At 43.0% G+C, this 19,200-nt stretch overlaps 1 protein-coding gene across 1 annotated transcript in view; it reads right to left on the reverse strand.

Moving 5' to 3' along the window:
* Positions 1–171: 171 nt before the first annotated feature.
* PREPL (prolyl endopeptidase like) overlaps positions 172–19,200 on the reverse strand; it is a 67,478-nt gene continuing 48,449 nt past the window's right edge. The window contains exons 11-15 of the mRNA XM_073672048.1: positions 12,050–12,266; positions 4,988–5,137; positions 4,556–4,682; positions 2,891–2,976; positions 172–544 (exon numbers count right to left, since the gene is read on the reverse strand). Of these exons, the coding sequence (XP_073528149.1) occupies positions 500–544; positions 2,891–2,976; positions 4,556–4,682; positions 4,988–5,137; positions 12,050–12,266 (625 nt within the window). The 3' untranslated portion in view covers positions 172–499. The remainder of the gene's footprint in view (positions 545–2,890; positions 2,977–4,555; positions 4,683–4,987; positions 5,138–12,049; positions 12,267–19,200) is intronic.

The following is a 19,200-nucleotide window of genomic DNA, read 5'->3' on the forward strand; positions in this document are numbered from 1 at the left end:
CATACAGCGTATTGCCAGCAGAACATTACCCAATAGGATAAAGCGTGGTGCATACAAGCGTCCTCATCCTCAGAACATTTATCACGGACCCACAGTAGGAATGAAGCCATCACTACTGGATACAATATAAATGATAATGTGACAGGTTGGATCTAAATAACATTCAGATTTATTTTATTCAGATGTTCAGTCCCCAAAGGGGACGATTCAGGGATTACAAAACATGATCCACAGATTCTGTGTCCGCGGGTCTACCACGGAGGATATTTTTCCACGACTGTCATATTCGCCTCAATGGGGCTTGCAGACATTCATGGACTTGCTGCAGAAACAATCACCATTTCAATGCATGGAAACAGCAGAAACTTCTGCAACCAATCTGCAGCATGTGAATATAAGCTAAAAGGAGATGGAGAGGAGCAGTAATCCTGTTCCTTCCTCTTCATTATGTACTGCAGTTTCCTGGTTTTTCTCTGTAATGTCTGAACCATCTTTTCTCCTAGAGTTTCAGTTCCTTGTGAAGAAAAGCAAGATGAGCGGCCACCTAAAAAAGAAAAAAAAAACAAACAAAAAAACCTAGATAAGACATAAGGACATGTTAAAGTGGAATGAAAAATGAAGGATACCCGAGTAACATTTCAGGTGTTTCACATGAACTAATGCAAACTTCCTAAATACCATTTAACACACTATAAGGGGTGCAACTTTTTATAATGGGGCGATTTGTGTGGAGCTTCTAAAGTGTTGGTCTCTTTAAAAGACACTTGGGAACTGAATCGACCCCCTAAAATAAAAAACACAGATTTCTGAAAGTTTCTTGAAAATTTTTTTTAAAAAAAAGGTTCTCCAGTTCTGATAATTTTATAAAGATATATAGATTGTAGACTGACTTTCCACAGGTTAAACTTTTATTATTAAGGGAACTTGTCAGCAGGTTGTTTTTACCCCACACTAATGGCATCTAAGCAAAGTCGCTGTGAATTAGATTCAATTCATATCCTTGCTGTAGAAAAGTGATTTTTTTTTTTAAGTCTCTTGCAATTTTTTTATGCTAATGAGCCACAAGTGCCGCCGGACAAGAACTTACAGCTCCCCTGCCTGTTCTCCTCCCGCCATCGGTCATCGACTGACAGGTGACTTTTGCCTGAGTGACCTGCATTCCCCAATGGAGATTCCTCACATTCACAACCTGGATAAGAATGGGACACATTTTTGTTTTTTATACACTCGTGTGACCCCCAGCCTTAATCTGAGCATGGACTGCCATAGGAAATGACGGTTCGATTTCTCGAGGGGGAGTAAGGTCGCTCAGACAAGAGTGACCTGTCAGTCAATGACCGGAAGAAAGCAGCGGGCAGTGAAAGAGGCAGGAGAGCTGTAAATGCAGTGGTTCATTAGCATAAAATTGTATAAGGGCTTTCTAAAAAAAAACCAGGAAATTATTTTTCTACCACAAGGGCATATTTTTAATCAAATTTAAAGTGACTTTGTTTGGATGCCATTAGTTTGGAGGTAGAAAAAACTGCTGACTAGTTATTTTTAAAGGAGATGTGGTTCATTTCATTTAATTTTCTGTTTGGGATACACTTTAGAGAGGACCTTTCACCAAATTTTTCATGTTTAACTGAATGTAGGATGTAACGGTGGCTGCAGGGCAGAATAAATTTTTCTTTTTTTATTTAAATTTCGCCTCTCTGTTGTGGGAATATTATCAATCAAAGTATTTAGCAGCTAATGAGTTAATTTTCATTAAGTAGAAGAGGGTGTTATCAGATCTCTCACTGGGGGAGTCTACTTCTTCCCCCTGTATGACACGGACGAATCATAAGCAGCAATACTTGGGAAAGAACACGCCCCCAATAGTAGCATAAAACAGGCTACTCCTGCATGATATCATGAGAGAAAACTTGATCTCACTGCAGGGCAATTACAAGAGCAACAGACAATTGTGACAGCATGTGTGGGAGGAGGGTCAGTACAGCAGAGCTGACAGTGCAATGAGAGGAGATGATAGAAGGGTTTGTAATGTGACACAGCTAAGCTTAGCTGCACTCCACTCCCACCTCCACAAGGCCTTCAAGGAAATGAAAGCTGAAGAGTTGTCAGTAATCACACTTATGTCTGTTGTACACACAACTTGTAATTGCTCTGCAGTGAGATCAGGCTGTCTTCATTACAGGTCTCACACATGAGTAGCCTGTTCTGAGATACTATGGGGGTTGGTTCTTTTTTCTGAGTGTTGCTGCCTGTTTATCATTTGACATCATACAAGAAGAAAAAGTAAATACTCCCAGTAAGATCTGATGACACATAATTGGACGTAGCGAAAAAAAATTACTCACTAGCTACCATATACTTTCATTGCTAATATCTCCGCAACGGTGAAGTGAAATTTTAAAAAAAAAAGTTTGGTGAGTGAAAGGTCTTCTTTAAAGACACTAATATCAAATTTCAGGCATAAAAACAAAATTGCATGAAGAGGACTGATTGTATAAAGTTCTGAGTGGCATTCTGACAATGCGCCAGGTGTCTACTTTCAAAAAAGATATAGGTATTGTTTAATATATATATTTTTTTTATTTGTAATTTAAGTTTTATTTGTACTTGATGAAAGAAGAATTGTCCAGGCTACACCAGGCTCAAAAAAAAAATGTTGAAAAATCCCTAGCGGCAACAGGGTTAAAAAAGAAAACACCAGGAAAAACTGATACTCTATGTTCTACAAAGTGCAGACCTCAGGGGCGGAGGAGCATGACACAGGGATTCACCTCCCCTGAGGCCCCAAACCAGACAGGCTGCACCAACAGTTTTGCCAGACCGTTCCTTTAATTTTACTTGTGATTTTAATAACGCAAATGACCTTGTGTGAGATAGGTGTATATTATGTTACCTTCTTCAAGGAATCTTCCCAAGATAATGAATCAGTGTGACTACCTCCAGGATGGACATCCAGCAATATATTTGGCATCCTCCAATCTGAAATAGTATCATACTTACAATGGAAAAAATATTAAAAACAATAATTATACACACACACACACTTTCTTCACAATTTTACAATTATATGCGTCTTTTCATTCCAAGTTCCCATATGGGCATTTCTAAAAAAAAAAGTGTCTCTTGGTTAAAAAGGACCAAAAAAAGTATTTTTTTTTTTAATTTGTTTAACATTTTTCTGTGATTTTACGGAAAATTTGCAACAATGTTTCATTTTCGACAGGGTATTTTTTGTCGCTCTCTGTATCCGAATACTCTCCGACAATCAGCACTTATGTCAGACCAACAGTACGACAGTAGTGTGGTGGCAGCACTGCCGAAGATTAGCCCAGCTGAATCGTTTCGCCATACGCGTAGAAGTTCAGAAGAGCACTGAACGTAACGGACCAGTCACATCTGTGACGTGCTCCGTGTCTTCATCCGCACAAAGATGCCTACGATTTAATTGCACTAGTCTGGTGCATGTTGTGAATTTTATCTAACAAAATCCTGAGGTCTGTGAGGAAAATTGCCCATCTGCCCTAGCACATAGCACCCAGACCAATTGTAGCCTGTCTTTTTACACACACACACGGACGGACAGTACATGGACTAAAAGTACATGTGTGTGAATGTGCCCTGAGAGTAAAAATGGCCAATCCTGACTAGGAAAAGAAACTAAACCGGCTATCAATTTATTCATAGGATTCCAGGAGGAGTAACAGAGGGACAGCCAAATTCAGAGTTCTAAGATAAAATGTTTTAGTAGTCAGGGGGATGGGGAATCTTATAGAATTAAAGGGGTTTTCCCATAAACAAAGTTCATTTCAAAGTTAAATTTTAATCAATAGATCTTGGAATAATAATAATTTCCACAATTGTTTAAATAAAATGTTCCTGTGCTGAGATAATCTTATAAATGTGCCCCTGCTGTGTACTGTGTAATGGCTGTGTCTGACCGTACAGGTACATGGTCTGATCATACCACAGCTCCTGGCAAGGGAGGACGCAAATGAGTATAGACAGGATAGCAGGGGATCACATCTGATTCCTTCTGTGAGGTAAAAAAAATGTTCCTGTGCTAAGATAATCTTATAAATGTGCCCCTGCTGTGTACTGTGTAATGGCTGTGTCTCACCATACAGGGACATGGTCTGATCATACCACAGCTCCTGGACAGGGGAGGAAACAAAAGAGAATACAGCAGGGGTTCACAGCTGATTATTTTTGTGAGATAAAGCATTTTTTTTTTAAATGTTTCACCTCAAAGAAAGAATCAGCTGTGATCCCCTGCTGTATTGTCTGTATACTCTTTTGCTTCCTTCCCTGCCCAGGAGATGTGGTATGATCAGACCATGTCCCTGTACGGTCAGACACAGCCATTACACAGTACACAGCAGGGGCACATTTATAAGATTATCTCAGCACAGAAACATTTTATTTAAACACATCCAATTGTGGAAATTATTATTATTCCAAGATCTATTGATTATGGGAAAACCCCTTTAAGTATGCAAGTGACTGCCAGATATAGATGGGAAACCGCTTACTGACTGGCTGAGTGCTGGCTCTTACTCACCGGGCAAAGCCGATGCCTGAAAATGGCAGAGGGCAGCCATCCGGAGCTTTTTCACATACTGCAGTAATCCACTTAACACAATGCGCTGATCATTCTCATAAGCCGTAATCAGAACTGAGGGATAATTCTGCAAGAGGACAATGAAACAGACACGGACATGACGGCGTAATAGGATCAGAAATTGTTACACAGGTTTCTATGTACAGTCCAATAATCCAGAATATTTGGCAATCCAGCCGCTGTCAGTTCTCATGAATTAGCTCTTCTGCAGAATTTAATGCCAGGTCAAGGATAGCTGTCCGGCATGGACTGTGACCAGATCTGCGCACCGCTTTAACACCTATTCTCTCTTTTTGCTCAAATTTTAAGAAAACTGCACAGATTAATAAGGGTAAAACCAAGGAAATAAAAAGGTGCCAGTGTCGCTCCTACCTGTGGAGTGATATTCTGATAAGGGCAATAAGCCTGTATAGATCTGTAGTGCTGCGCATTAGTCTGAGGATCGCCCCATTCTTCTTGCTCTTCAATGGTAAGTGGTAAAGTCGGGTCCATCATTGTAGACAGCACATTTAGAAAAGGCGCCTAATGAAGAAACCGGCATGGTCATTGTGTACTGCACCTTCAATAAGAAAATAACCCTAAAAGTACATAATCATAATTGAGTAAGGGACTAGAGTCTAGTGTCCCCCCACAGAGTAATAATACTGCAAAATCAAGCGGTAGAGTACTCCAAACAACATGAACAAAACAAGAAGGAATTGAAGTAACCATAAACCACCAATACAATTAAAAAATATATTTATTAGAGCAATTCATTTTTAAAAGTAATCATCATACAGTACAACAATATGTCAAATAAGAAGGAAAAAAATCTGGAGAGCCACCAAGTAAATCCAGGATATCAAGCAGTATATGGTATATACTACATCTATGCAGCCAGTTCCTAATCACCATGTATAGTGAAGGGCCAAATAGCCATAAGCATAGGGTGAAACAAGAGACTAGCCTACAAGTGATATTGCTTACCCATAGTCAGGGAGAATTTAGTGGAGCCTGCCAGCAATGCCCCGACGCGCGTTTCAGGTGTAGCTTTCTCAAGTGGAGGTGCCACCTCTTCTTGAAAAATCTACACGCGAAACACGTAGAAGAATTACTTCTTGTTTGGTTCATGCTACTGCACTCTGTAGATGAGCAATATGTTGACAACGAAGGTAAAAGTGAAGCATGAGAACAGGGTCCCCATATGAAAGTGAGATCATCACTCCATTCATTTCTACGGGAGCAGTACTGCACATTGGTGACATTAGATTGGTGACATTGAATGGAGCAGTGACATTGAATGTGACAGCAGTGAAAGTGACATTGAATGGAGCAGTAGTCACACATGTGCACCACCGCTCCCGAGTGTTCACACAGGACCCCAATACTTGTGATCAGTGTGGTTCCCAGTGGCTAAATAGTCAGGGATTATGCATTTATAACTAGTGTTGAGCATTCCGATACTGAAATATCGGGTATCGGCCGATATTCGCGGTATCGGAATTCCGATACTTAATTCCGATACTTTTACAATATCGAATACCGGAATCGGAAGTTCCCATAATGCCTGCGCTCTGCAGTGTCTCTGAAGGATGACAAGCTGGATGGCAGCGCTCAGGTGCGATCCATCCTGTCATTAGAATGCCATCCCAGCGTGGGAGAATTCTCCTGATTGTTTAAAAGCCGGCGGGCGGTAAATAGCCGCCGGCTTTTAAACAATCACACAGCCCCATACTGCTTCCCCGCAGCCTCCCACCCCGATCCTCCGCTCCCCTCGCCACCTCCCATCCCGATCGTAAGTTAGGACCGGGCGGGGAGCGCAGCACCAAGGAGCGGGGAGCGAAGGACCCGGGCGGGGAAGCCGGCAGTGAAAAGACTTCACCGCCGGCTTTCCCGTTCTGTGCTGCGCTTTCCCGCCGGTTATTTCAAATGAACAGCTGAGGTATCAGGTGATGCCGATCAGCTGTTCATTTGAAGTCGCCGCGGTGCCCTCGGAGGGTTCATGTGAGTTCATGCTTCACTGCATTGCATGAACTCACATGAACTTTCCCACGGTCGCACAGGTCAGCCTCACCTCCCAGACCGGTCATGATTGGTGTGTGTGGGTGTCTGTGCGGGTGTGCGCGGTGTGTGGGGTGTCTGTGCGGTGTCTGCGGGTGTGTGCGGTGTCTGTGCGGTGTGTGTGCGGTGTCTGTGCGATGTCTGCGAGTGTGTGCGGTGTCTGTGCGATGTCTGCGGGTGTGTGCGTGCAGGCAGACATAGGCCGATGTGACACTACTACTCCCATCGGCCTATGTCTGTCCCCCGTCCACTCGTGCCAGCAGGATCAGCTCGATGGGAGCAGTAGTTCCCATCAGCCTGATCCTGTTATTTAAATTGCCCTACTGTGTCCCCAATAAATTTTAAATACATGTCATTGGTGGCCAGTGGTTACCTACAATAAATTAGTTCATACATTACCTGTCCCCGCCGATCGCCACCTAAAATAAAGTAAAAAATAAAAAACTACACCTATACTCACCTAGACACCTAATTCCCCGAAGCCATCGATCTCCTGTAATAAAATATAAAATAATAAACCACAACCTTATCCTTACCCCTCCGTAGTAGTTCACGAGTGTCCCACGATGATCTCCAGTTTAGAGCAGCCACATAGAATGTGACCGCTCTGAACCGCTGCCGCCGCTAGAATGACGGGGCCGTAAAGCAGCCCCGTCACTGCATAAGCGGGTTCGCCGGAGTTCAGGCAGCGCTGCTCCGGTTAGCTCCTTTACGGCCCTGCTGTATCGTGAGAAATTCCCACGGTACAGCAGTGCCGTAAAGGAGGTCTCCGGAGCTGCGCTGCCTGAATGCACTCCGGTGACCTCAGTCAGGGGCTCCCGCTGCCGGGAGCGGACGTGTTCCCGGCAGCGTGAGCTTACAGCAGCCATGCACAGCTGTCACCATCTCCAGATGTGACAGCTGTGCATGGGAGATCAGCGCAGGAACGTGGACAGGTAACTATTTTTTTTTAGTAAACTAAGAATTAAATAAAATGGTGTGTTTTATTTCAAATAAATTATTTTTTTCTGGGTGTAGTGTGTTTTTTATTTTTAACACTTTGTAGGTTAGTAATGGTGGTGTCTTATAGACGCCCATCATTACTAACCTGGGCTTCATGGCAGCTGGCGCTGACATGAACCCCAGCCCCATTACCCCCTGCCACCGCACCAGGGCAGCGTGGAAGAGCGAGGCTAAGTGCCAGAATTGGCGCATCCTATGGATGCGCCATTTCTGGGGCGGCTGACGGCTGGTGTTTCTAGCCTGGGAGGGGGCCAATATTCATGGCACCCTTCCTGGGCTATTAATATCAGCCCCCAGCTGTCTGCCTAGCCTTTGCTAGCTATTAAAATAGGGGGGACCCCACGTCATTTTTTGGGGGGGGTTCCCCATTTTAATAGCTAGTAAAGGCTAGGTATTCAGCTGGGGGCTGATATTAGTAGTCTGGGAAGCTCCGTGGGTATTACCCCCTTCCCAGGCTTCAAACATCTGCCCCAGCCGTCTGCTTAACCTCCGCTAGAGACTAAAATTATGGGGCATCCCACGCCAATTTTTTTTTTAAATAAATCCTTTATTTTAACACTAAATGACATTTGAGGGGTTAATAAAGATGCAGTCCCTAAATTATTATTTATTTTTTAATTAATTTTTCCCAAAAATTTTGACGTGGGCTTTGCCATATTTTTGTATGCCAGCCAGGTACAGCATCCAGCTTCTATGAACGCGCCATTTTCCGGGGTGGCTGCGGACTGCAATTTGCAGTGGGGGGGGGGCCCAGAAAGCTTGGGTCTCCCTGCGCTGCAGATTCCATCCCCCAGCTGCCTAGTTGTACCTGGCTGGACACAAAAATAGGGAGAAGCCCCACGTATTTTTTTTTTAAATTATTTCATGAAATATTTTTTTTTAAAAAAGGGCTTCCCGATATTGTTGTGTCCGGCCAGGTACAAATAGGCAGCTGGTGGTTGGGGGCAGCCCGATCCTGCCTGCTGTACCTGGCTGGACACAAATATAGTGCGAAGCCCCACGTCAATTTTTTTTAATTATTTCAGGAAATTCATGAAATAATAAAAAAAAAATTGACGTGGGGCTTCGCACTATATTTGTGTCCAGCCAGGTACAGCAGGCAGGAACGGACTGCCCCCAACCACCAGCTGCCTATTTGTACCTGGCCGGACACAACAATATAGGGAAGCCCTTTTTTTCTTAATTATTTCATGAATTTCATGAAATAATTTAAAAAAAAAATACGTGGAGCTTCGCCCTATTTTTGTGTCCAGCCAGGTACAACTAGGCAGCTGGGGGCTGGAATCTGCAGCGCAGGGAGGCCTAAGCTTTCTGGGCCCCACCCGCTGCAAATTGCAGTCCGCAGCCGCCTCGGAAAATGGCGCGTTCATAGAAGCGCCATCTTCTGGCGCTGTACCCAACTCATCCAGGGCCCTGGTGCGGTGGCTCACTGGGTAATAAAGGGGTTAAGGCCAGCTTGGCATTATCAGCTGGCCCTAAGCCCGAAATTCATGGGGTCACGCCAATATTAGACATGACCACCATGAATTTCTAGTAAAGTATTTAAAAAAAACACAACACCCAGAATAAAGTCCTTTAATTGAAATAAAGACACAATTCTTTATTGTTCTAAATTAAACTATACTTACCATCACGCCCATTCCAGCTGAAGCCAACGATCTCCTGCAATAAAAGAAAAATAATAAAGCAACCTCATCCTTACCTTCCCATGGATCCCAGGACAGCTTCAGCTCTGCTACATCGAGATGACAGGCTGGACCGCAGCAGAAAGCTGCCATCCAGCCTGTCATCCCGCAGACACTGAGAAGCGCAGGCTTGCTTGCGCTCCTCAGTGTCTCTCTGTGACGTCATCCAGATGAGCCGAGTTCATGTCCAATGAACTCAGCTCACCTCATGCACGTCACTGACAGCGTGGGAAAATTCTCCTGCACTCAGCGCTTCAGCGTGAGAATTCTCCCACGCTGTCAGTGACGTGCATGAGGTGAGCTGAGTTCATTGTCGGCTCATCTGGATGCCGTCACAGAGAGACACTGAGGAGCGCAAGCATGCCTGCTCTTCTCAGTGTCCGCGGGATGACAGGCTGGATGGCAGCGTTCTGCTGCGGTCCAGCCTGTCATCTCGATGTAGCAGAGCTGAAGCTGTCCTGGGAACCATGGAAAGGTAAGGATGAGGTTGCTTTTTATTTTTCTTTTATTGCAGGAGATCGTTGGCTTCAGCTGGAATGGGCGTGATGGTAAGTATGGTTTAATTTAGAACAATAAAGAATTGTGTGTTTATTTCAATTAAAGGACTTTATTCTGGGTGTTTGTGTTTTTTTTTTTTAACTTTGACTATGGGGTTAGTAATGGGGGTGTCTTATAGACGCCTCTCCATTACTAACCTGGGCTTGATGTCAGCTGGTATTATAAGCTGACATCAACCCCAACCCTATTACCCCACTGCCACCGCTACAGGGCAGTGGGAAGAGCGAGGCTAAGTGCCAGAATTGGCGCATCCTATGAATGTGCCATTTCTGGGGCGGCTGACGGCTGGTGTTTGTAGCCTGGGAGGGGGCCAATATTCATGGCTCCCTTCCTGGGCTATTAATATCAGCCCCCAGCTGTCTGCCTAGCCTTTGCTAGCTATTAAATGAGGGGGGACCCACGTCATTTTTTTGGGGGGGTCCCCCATTTTAATAGCTAGTAAAGGCTAAGTATTCCGCTGGGGGCTGATATTAGCAGCCTGGGAAGCTCCGTGGGTATTACCCCCTTCCCAGGCTTCAAACATCTGTCCCAGCTGTCTGCTTAACCTCCGCTAGAGACTAAAATTAAGGGGAACCCCACGCCAATTTTTTTTTTAATAAATCCTTTACACTAAATGACAAGTACAGTAAGCAACACTGTCACTGTACTTCATATATATGTGACTGACATGTTTCTATCTATCTAATCTATGTGTGAAGCTCTATTCTTTCTGTTGTAAATTGTCGGGTACCGATGTATGCGCTGATGAATTGCCGGCTTTTCGCATAATACATTCTACATTATTCTTAGTTGTTTTACTTCATGTAGAATTAACCTACAAGGAAAGAAAGGGTTTATTTTCATTCCGATATTTCTGTCCCATTGACTTGCATTGGTTTCCGGTATCGGAATCGGCGATATCCGATACTTTTTGAGTATCGGTCCGATCCAATCCGATACGATATTTCCTGATATCGGAAGGTATCGCTCAACACTATTTATAACCAATCCTGCTGATAGAAGTTATTGGTGGGATGACCCCTTTAATCCCTTAAGGATGCAGACAATTTTATTTTTTTCAAGAGACATAACTTTTTTTTTTATTATTATTTTATCATCACCATGGCTATTTGAGACCGTTTATTGTAGAAATTAGTTGTAGTTTTGAAAAAACATTAATTTTACCAAACAATGCCAATAAATTAGAAAAATTCAAATTGAGGTAAAATGGTAAAAAAAATAAATAAATATTGCAATTCTGTTTTAATCATTGTTTTTACGGCATTTATTGTACTCCAGGTTAGTACGAATATTGACATAACTAACTTGTATCAGTTTTTTTTTCTCACATAAGTGAAAAAAGTTTTTTCTTTTTTTTGTTGCAAGGAGAGCTGTAGTCTTTACTGGTACCAATTTAGGGAGCATACTATTTTTTTTGTATTGCATTTTGTGGGAGGTAAATCCAACAATCCTCCCACCAAAAAAAAAAAATAAAAAAAGTGTGTAGGAATGCGGAAATATTTTTCTTTCTTTACAATAATTACTTTTTTGGTTAAACATTACATTTTGATAAATTGGACATATACAGATATGGCAATACCAAACATGCATTGTTTATTCTTTAACACAGCTAGCAACTATTCAGAACGGGCTCAACTCCTGAGCCTGCTCCATACACCTGCACACCCCATGATGTGCTATTACGTTCTGGGCTTGGAAGGTGTTAATATTAATGGTTTATCCTCAGCATAGGTCATCAATACTTGATCAGTGGCGTCCAACATTTGTCACAACGACTGATTATTGGCAAGACAGAGGGCGCGGTGCTCGTCAAAGGATTTGCCCATTCATACAGTTCTGACTGTTCCTGGTACCGCAGCTCCTTCTCACTAGTATTAAAGGACAGTAAATGTATCCGATATAAAAGGTATACATTCTCTACATATAATGGGGTCTTAATTGATGGTTTAGCCTTTGGTCTTCACTGACCTCACATCGAAGGTCTGTCCAAAGGGGCCGAAGCACTCGCTCAACTGTTTGTCCAGTCACCGTAAAGTCTTGTGTAATCCAACCCCACTAATAATACAACAATGTCCTATCCCAAGGACTGGCCATTAATTGCAAAATGTAGAAAACTATCTGAATTAATAGCAATATAACAATGTGGTACCTCCAAGACCAGCGCTTGGAAAAGCCATGGCCTAGAATTGTAGAGCGCTCCCGCCAGGACTCCTCCGGCACTTGCAGCATCAAGGGATGTCCGACGGGGCTGAGAAAATCCAACATCGTGGAGATGAACAATACAAGCCTCCAGGTCATCCAGGCCATTCTGCTTCTTCTCCAGATTGCCCAGCTCATGCCAGTGACAGCCCAATTCTCCACCACCTCTGTAAAGACAGAGCAGGCACTTGAGGAAGCAACGGAAATAAATGACAGCCACTCAAGTCAATCCCAAGAGCACACTTCTACCCAATCATTTGGACAGAAATACATTTTCATAATTTGGCCTCAGCTTCCAAAATGGAAAAAAAATAAACAGACATAAAAGTCTATAAAAACAAAGGCATTAAGTGTTAATTTTCAACATCAAAAAAAGGTTGTTTAAAATCAGGTTTTTGCGTTACATGCATTTAAAAAAAAAATGCATTTTTTTCATCTTTCGATTTTTATTAAAAAAATAAAATTAGTAATTTTTAAAATTTTCAGAGAAGACTGGGGCCATTTTTGACTCATACTTCCTCTTTTAGACTACATATACCCATTATAACCTATGCTGCTCAAAACATGTCCGACAGATGACAAGGGGCAATACAAGTCTATGGGTCCGTGAAAAACATGTACGGCACATGGACGGCATCCATTGCACAGTATAAGAGAAGATTTGTAATTTCTTTCTTTATCCATAACACACTGATGGTAAAAAAGGACACACTGATGGTACAGGTACCGGTTTTTCAAGTACGTGTTTTTCTACAGACGCGTGAAGGAGGCCTTAGGAAAAAGTTTTCAGCAGGCTCCTTGTCATCAAAGACAGGATTAAAATGACAGGTAACACCTCTATACACAGCTGATAATACAGGAGCCACCAATCACAAACAGGCGATGTCACAGCTCACCTGCTCCCCCTCCTCCCTTTACAATAACTTTTGCATGCACTCATTAGATGCTTCAATACAATAGGATAGGGTCGTGGTCACTTTTTTGGGGTTAATGTACGTGTGTCATTTCCTGAAACAGGACTCGCTGGCTCCCTGCACTGCAATATATGACGCCAACCAACCAGAGGATGGCAACTGACGTCTCCATGTTCGTCATGAACTTTGCATAACAGTGACATCATGCGCCGCCAATGGCTAGCACACCAATGTCAGCATCAGGCTATAGAAGAGGACACTGAACGTCACGGGAGCAGAGGAAGGCAAGAATATATATATATTTTTTTAATATGTTGTAAAACAGAGGCAGGACGGACATTACATCAGAAAAGGGACCAAGATGGAGGACACAACACCAGGAAGGGGCCCAGGCAGGGAGAGATCATTACAGCAGGAAGGGGCCCAAGATAAGGGAACAGTATACCAGGAAGGGCACAGGATGTTCTTATAGAATGGGGGACATTATACCAGGATGAGGCCAGGTCAAATCTCACCAAGGACAACATCCGCAAGGAGTTTGTATGGGTTTCCTCCGGGTTCTGCGGTTTGTAAAGAAAGTCATGTGAGACTAACTTAATTTCCTTTTATGACAGAATCACTGACTGGGTGGATCAGGGAAATGCAGTAGATATAGTATATCTTGACTTCAGCAAAGCATTTGACAAAGTATCTCATACCATCCTAATTGAAAAAATGACCAACTATGGAATGGACAAGGCAACTGTTAGGTGGAGTCATAACAGGCTTAGTGATCGGACCCAAAGAGTGGTCGTAAATTGTTGAACATCCAGTTGGATGAATGTCTCAAGTGGGGTACCACAAGGCTCAGTCCTGGGACCTGTGTTGTTCAACATCTTTATCAATGATTTAGATGCGGGAATTGAGGGTAAACTGATTCAACTTGATGATGACACAAAGCTAGGAGGGATAGCTAATACTAGAGAAGAGAGAGAGGACTCAAAAAGATCTAAATAATCTGGAGCTGCGGGCAACAACTAACAGAATGGTTTTTAACAAGGAGAAATGCAAAGACCTACATCTGGGCAATAAAAATGAAAAAAGCATATACAGAATGGGAGGAATAGGGTTAAGCAACAGCACATGTGAAAAAGACTTGGCTATACTAATAGATCACAGACTGCACATGAGTCACCAGTGTGATGCAGCAGCAAAAAAAGCCAAACAGAATTCTGGGTTGCATTAACAGAAGCATCGAGTCTAGATCATGTGAAGTAATTATCCTCCTCTACTCCTCCTTGGTTAGGCCTCATCTGGAATACTGTGTCCAGTTCTGGGTACCACATCTTAAAAAAAAAAGACATTGAAAAACTGGAGCAAGTTCTGAGAAGAGCTACCAGGATGGTGATCATTCTACAAACACAAACAATGTCCTATGAGGAACGGTTAGAGGATTTGGAAATGTTTAGATTGCAAAACAGAAGACTGAGAGGAGACTTGATAGCAGTCTACAAATATCTCAAGGGCTGTCACACTGTAGAGCACACGTGTCATACTCTGGCCCGCAGGGTGATTCTATTTGGCCCACGACACCAGAACCACTACCCCTATGTGGCAGGGCTGTGGAGTCGGTAAGCCACAGTTGCGACTCCGACTCCTGGATTTTATCAGGTTCCAACTCCGGCTCCGGCTCCTTCATAAATGGCCAGTTCGTAACTATAAATTTACTGTTGTAAAATACTAACATCGTGCTTATTCAGTTTCTCACCATCATATAAGTAATCAGACCACTTAGAGCAAAAACTATTTTTATTAGACTACAATTAGAATATAGCAAATAACTTTTATAAACTTTTCTAAACTCTTGTAAGTAAATATGCAATAAACACTGTTATGCAGTTAATAAGAAGAAATCTATAAATTTGTCCTCAGAAAAAGTATTGCCTCTGTCAGATCCTCCTTCATGGATGCCCTCAAATCTGATCTAATTATTTTGAGAGCAGAGAACAACCTCTCTACACTAACTTGGGTTGGTGGCAAAGCAGTAACCACTCGGGCAACATCTCTGACAATGTCAGGATACAGAGGAATCGCTTGTTGCACTGCTATTTTTGATGAACGGTCAAATTTCTCAATTTCTTTTAGTGCACATGAAAAATTCTGCTGAAATGTACTGGCTGTGTTCTTTGATGGGGATGACTCTTCTTCTATGCGGGAACGCTTTGCACGATCCTTGTGATCCAAATATTTTTCAAAATTAAATTCTTCATCAGTTGATGATGAGGGTGAAGATGTGGCAGGACGACCAAATTCTTCTTGTTCCTCCTGACTGTTCTGCAACCCTTTCATCCTTACTGCTATTTCAAACAGAGCTTTTTCCTTTAGTTAGCTGTTGATCATCTAGAAGAATCCGATGCATTGGGTCTACATGAACAGCTGCCAAAAGAATGTTATTTTGTAATAGTAGCTCCTCTCTCCGTTTCATTGATGTAGCAATGCCACTTGCAATTAACCCTCCTCTTTGGGACAGGCGAAACATCAGGTTCTTCCACTCCTTTAAGAAAATACCTGGAGTTAAGTCCTCTGCTTGTAATTTTTTAGTCCCTGTAAATGGGTTGTGACGAAAGCCGGCCGGTGGGTGCAGCTCTCTGGCGCCCCCTTACCTCTCAGGTCAGTCAAGGTACTGCACCTAGAGAAAGTAGTGCCAGGAAGCTGCAACCAGCGCAGGGAACACGGTAGTGTGTTATCCCTTCAACGTCACTAAACCGTAACGTCACTACACAGCACAACTCGCTAGCGCCCTCTTAGCCTCAGGTCAGTCAAGGAACTGCACCTAGGATAAGCGGTCGCCAGGGAGACTGTCCTGTAACCTACTGGGTATCGGGGCCCTCTGTAGTGAGGGCGGTATATATATCTTCCTTGGCCGCGCCAGGAATATATATATCTGAACCTCCGACCGTCACTACCAGCCTTCCCCAATCCCCAGTTGGTATGCTGCCACCAGTCCCTATTTTAGATATACGCCCAGTCCGTGAATGGGCCTATATCGGGTCAGGAACCAACCCTGGGTAGCGTTTTTGGCTTGAGCCGAGCTCACACGGACGTGCGTTCGTTATGCAGAATAAAAGGCAGGCCCACAATTACTTGAGGTAATTGATTATAATAATACACTAGATACACGATATACAACTAAATATACACAGGTATAAGGTCAGGCTAAACTATACAACAATGGAATACAACACACAGAATCACCACAGCATATCAGTTACCGGTTTCTTGATTTTCTTGTGACGCAGGGAGAGGATTCTGCGGTCGCAGGCACGGTTCTTTGTTACAGGCTGAGGCCTACCACCGCATGGTCAAACTGCTCCTCCCCTTGGTGGCCTCAGCTGGTGCTCAGATGTTCAGCACACCACTCTTGGGTCAAGACTGACTTGTCTCTTGTCTGTCCTGCTATCTTACCTGCCCTGTCCCGCCCACTGCTGGTGAGGTCAGCTGACTCAGTCTCCACCCTCAGGTCTAACTTCGATCAGAAGCCCAAATTCTAAGGAACCCAATAACTTCTTCTGGGATGGTCTCAGGATACCCACAGGGGTTCCCACGGATTCGGGCCGCCGTAACCGACCTTTTGATATCAATTACGATACCATACGGTCCTCAGGAATGGCTCAGCGCTATATCTCGGCTTCCAGAGCACGTACAAACGTCTACCCCGGAGGCTTGTGTGCGCAATGGCTCCGGGACACCGTGATATTTTTTTATTGGCCCATCCCACGCAACATGCGTGTACTATTCATGTTTCTATATCTTATGCCTCCATGCTTGTGACAGACAAAGAAACTAGTCCTATGGGACAAATGGTCAGTTACAGATGGACGAAGCACCCCCCCCTGCTGGCTGTGTTTCCTCTCGAAGTCTTTGAAGCTCCTAGCATTCAAGTGTTAAGTAGGCTTCTTATCTTACAGGAGCCTGGATGGGGGGAAACTATCTAGTTGACGTTTTAACAGAAGGTCCCAAGGGTGGGGGCTGCTGAAGTGTGGCCATCCCTGGATATGATTTATCATTACCAAGATGGCGGCTACAGGTTCATCACATGGGTCCTCTAGCAATTTTTCCAGCTCAGTCACCTGATTCCACGGACTTTCATTTAGCGTCAGTTGAGGGTTAGCCATGTCTACAAGAAAGGTTTTCAGTTCAACCAAGCGCTGAATCATTAAGTAAGTACAGCCCCATCGTGTGGCTGGATCAATAATTGCCCCTTTTCCAGCATGTCTCTTCAAAATTGAGTCAACTTTAGGGGTTCTGGCAACAGTAGCCAATTTTCTCACCTTGCCAATCAGTGCAGCAGCATGTCCTTCTTGCAGACTGTCTCTTATAGCCAGCTGTAGCGTATGCACAACACAGCGCATGTGATGAATGAAAGAACATATTGACAAAGTTTCAACAAGATCATCTAAACTATCATGTTGCTGTTCATCTGAAGCAACTTCAGTTTGCTCCTCAGTTACAATACTGTGTTCCTCTATTTCAAACATTTCTGTGTCTGTGGACCCAGAATGTTCTTCTAGCTGCTGGTCACCATCATTACTCTCATTCATTAGCTTAATAGTACTTATCATATTTGAAGCATTGTCAGTTACGACAGAAAGAACTTGCTCTTTAAGTTCATAGTCTTGCAGAACCTTTTCCACCAAGACCTGGAGAAACTCACTGGTGTGATGAGCTTTGGTGTCTTTTACTGCCAATGTCTTGGTAACTATTTCATTTTTGTCACAAACAAATCGGACATTGATGGCAAAATAGTTCACTCTGTGATATGTGCAGGCATCCATTTTAAGAAATAGAAAGCGTCCCTTGAGAGTTTTTTTAAGTTCTTCCTTTTGTTTAAAAGCTTCTTCGAATACTAATTTTCTAATACTCTCTCTCTCCAGAGAAACACCAAGCTTGCGGGCCATTTCCCCATTCAGACACATAAAAGCTGGTCGTGAAAATAATGAAATAGGCACACTATCCTTTACAACAAGCTCTATGATCTGTTTTTTTAAATGTATCTACTGTCATTGTCACAGTAACTTTGTCACTGACAAAATATCTTGCAACTGATGGCTGCAAAGTTCTCTGCTCCTTTGTTTGGCTGGAAGAGCTGGGCACTGGTTCATTGGTTTGGATGCAGTCTCTCTCATCCACTGCTTTCAGTGCTTCTGGATGAAAGCGCTGTAAATGTCTCTTTAGATTAGAAGCTCTGGTAGGAGCATTTTTATCTTTGCCTGAATATGCACTGATCTTGGCTTCACAGCATTTGTTTTCGTCGGGATTATTTGTCATACTCTGACAGACATAATGTTTTCTATCTTGAGTGATGGTGAAATGTTCAAATACAGCTGATTTAATGTGATGCTTCTTTGACACTCAGGTTTTTAATTCAGCATTCACAATCCAAATGACAATTGTTTTTCCTAAAAACAATTGTACAAAATTATTGCCAGGTCGTACAACTGATATAGTGGTCAGTAATACTGTTATTCCTCATGTACTCACAGTTAACTGATGCAAAGTTTGTTGAAAGGATAATACTTCTTACAGTCTTCCTCTTCTTAGTAGCTGCTGTGAGATGCTTGGAAGACGCACACCTAGTAAACATCTAGTCTAGAGGAGGAGCTTTACTACTAAGAATTTGCAACACATTTTCACTTTCAGTTTCATACATTGTAAGTAGGGGGGTTGGGGCAGCATGAGGTTAACCAAGTATAAGATTAGATAAGGGCAGTGGAGAACAGTGACACACAAGAAGTAAGAAATGTCTCTATCTCCAGCAGAACTGCTTACCACTGTTGTTCATAGTTTGATAGAACATATATATTTGAGTAACATTTATAAAATTCATATGAAAGTACAATTCTGAAATATTAATACATTTTTTTTAAAGCTGGAGTCGGAGTCGGTACATTTCTACCGACTCCAACCAAAACTAACTCCGACTCCGACTCCACAGCCCTGCTATGTGGGGCCCATTATACTGTATGGAGGACTATGTGGGGCCCATTATACTGTATGGAGGACTATGTGGGGCCCATTATACTATATGGAGGACTATGTGGGGCCCATTATACTATATGGAGGACTATGTGGGGCCCATTATACTATATGGAGGACTATGTGGGGCCCATTATACTATATGGAGCACTATGTGGGGCCCATTATACTA

Source organism: Phyllobates terribilis, unplaced genomic scaffold (genome assembly GCF_046119375.1).
Source record: "Phyllobates terribilis strain yellow unplaced genomic scaffold, ASM4611937v1 Scaffold_3__8_contigs__length_932513732, whole genome shotgun sequence".
NCBI classification, from domain to species: Eukaryota; Metazoa; Chordata; class Amphibia; order Anura; family Dendrobatidae; genus Phyllobates; species Phyllobates terribilis.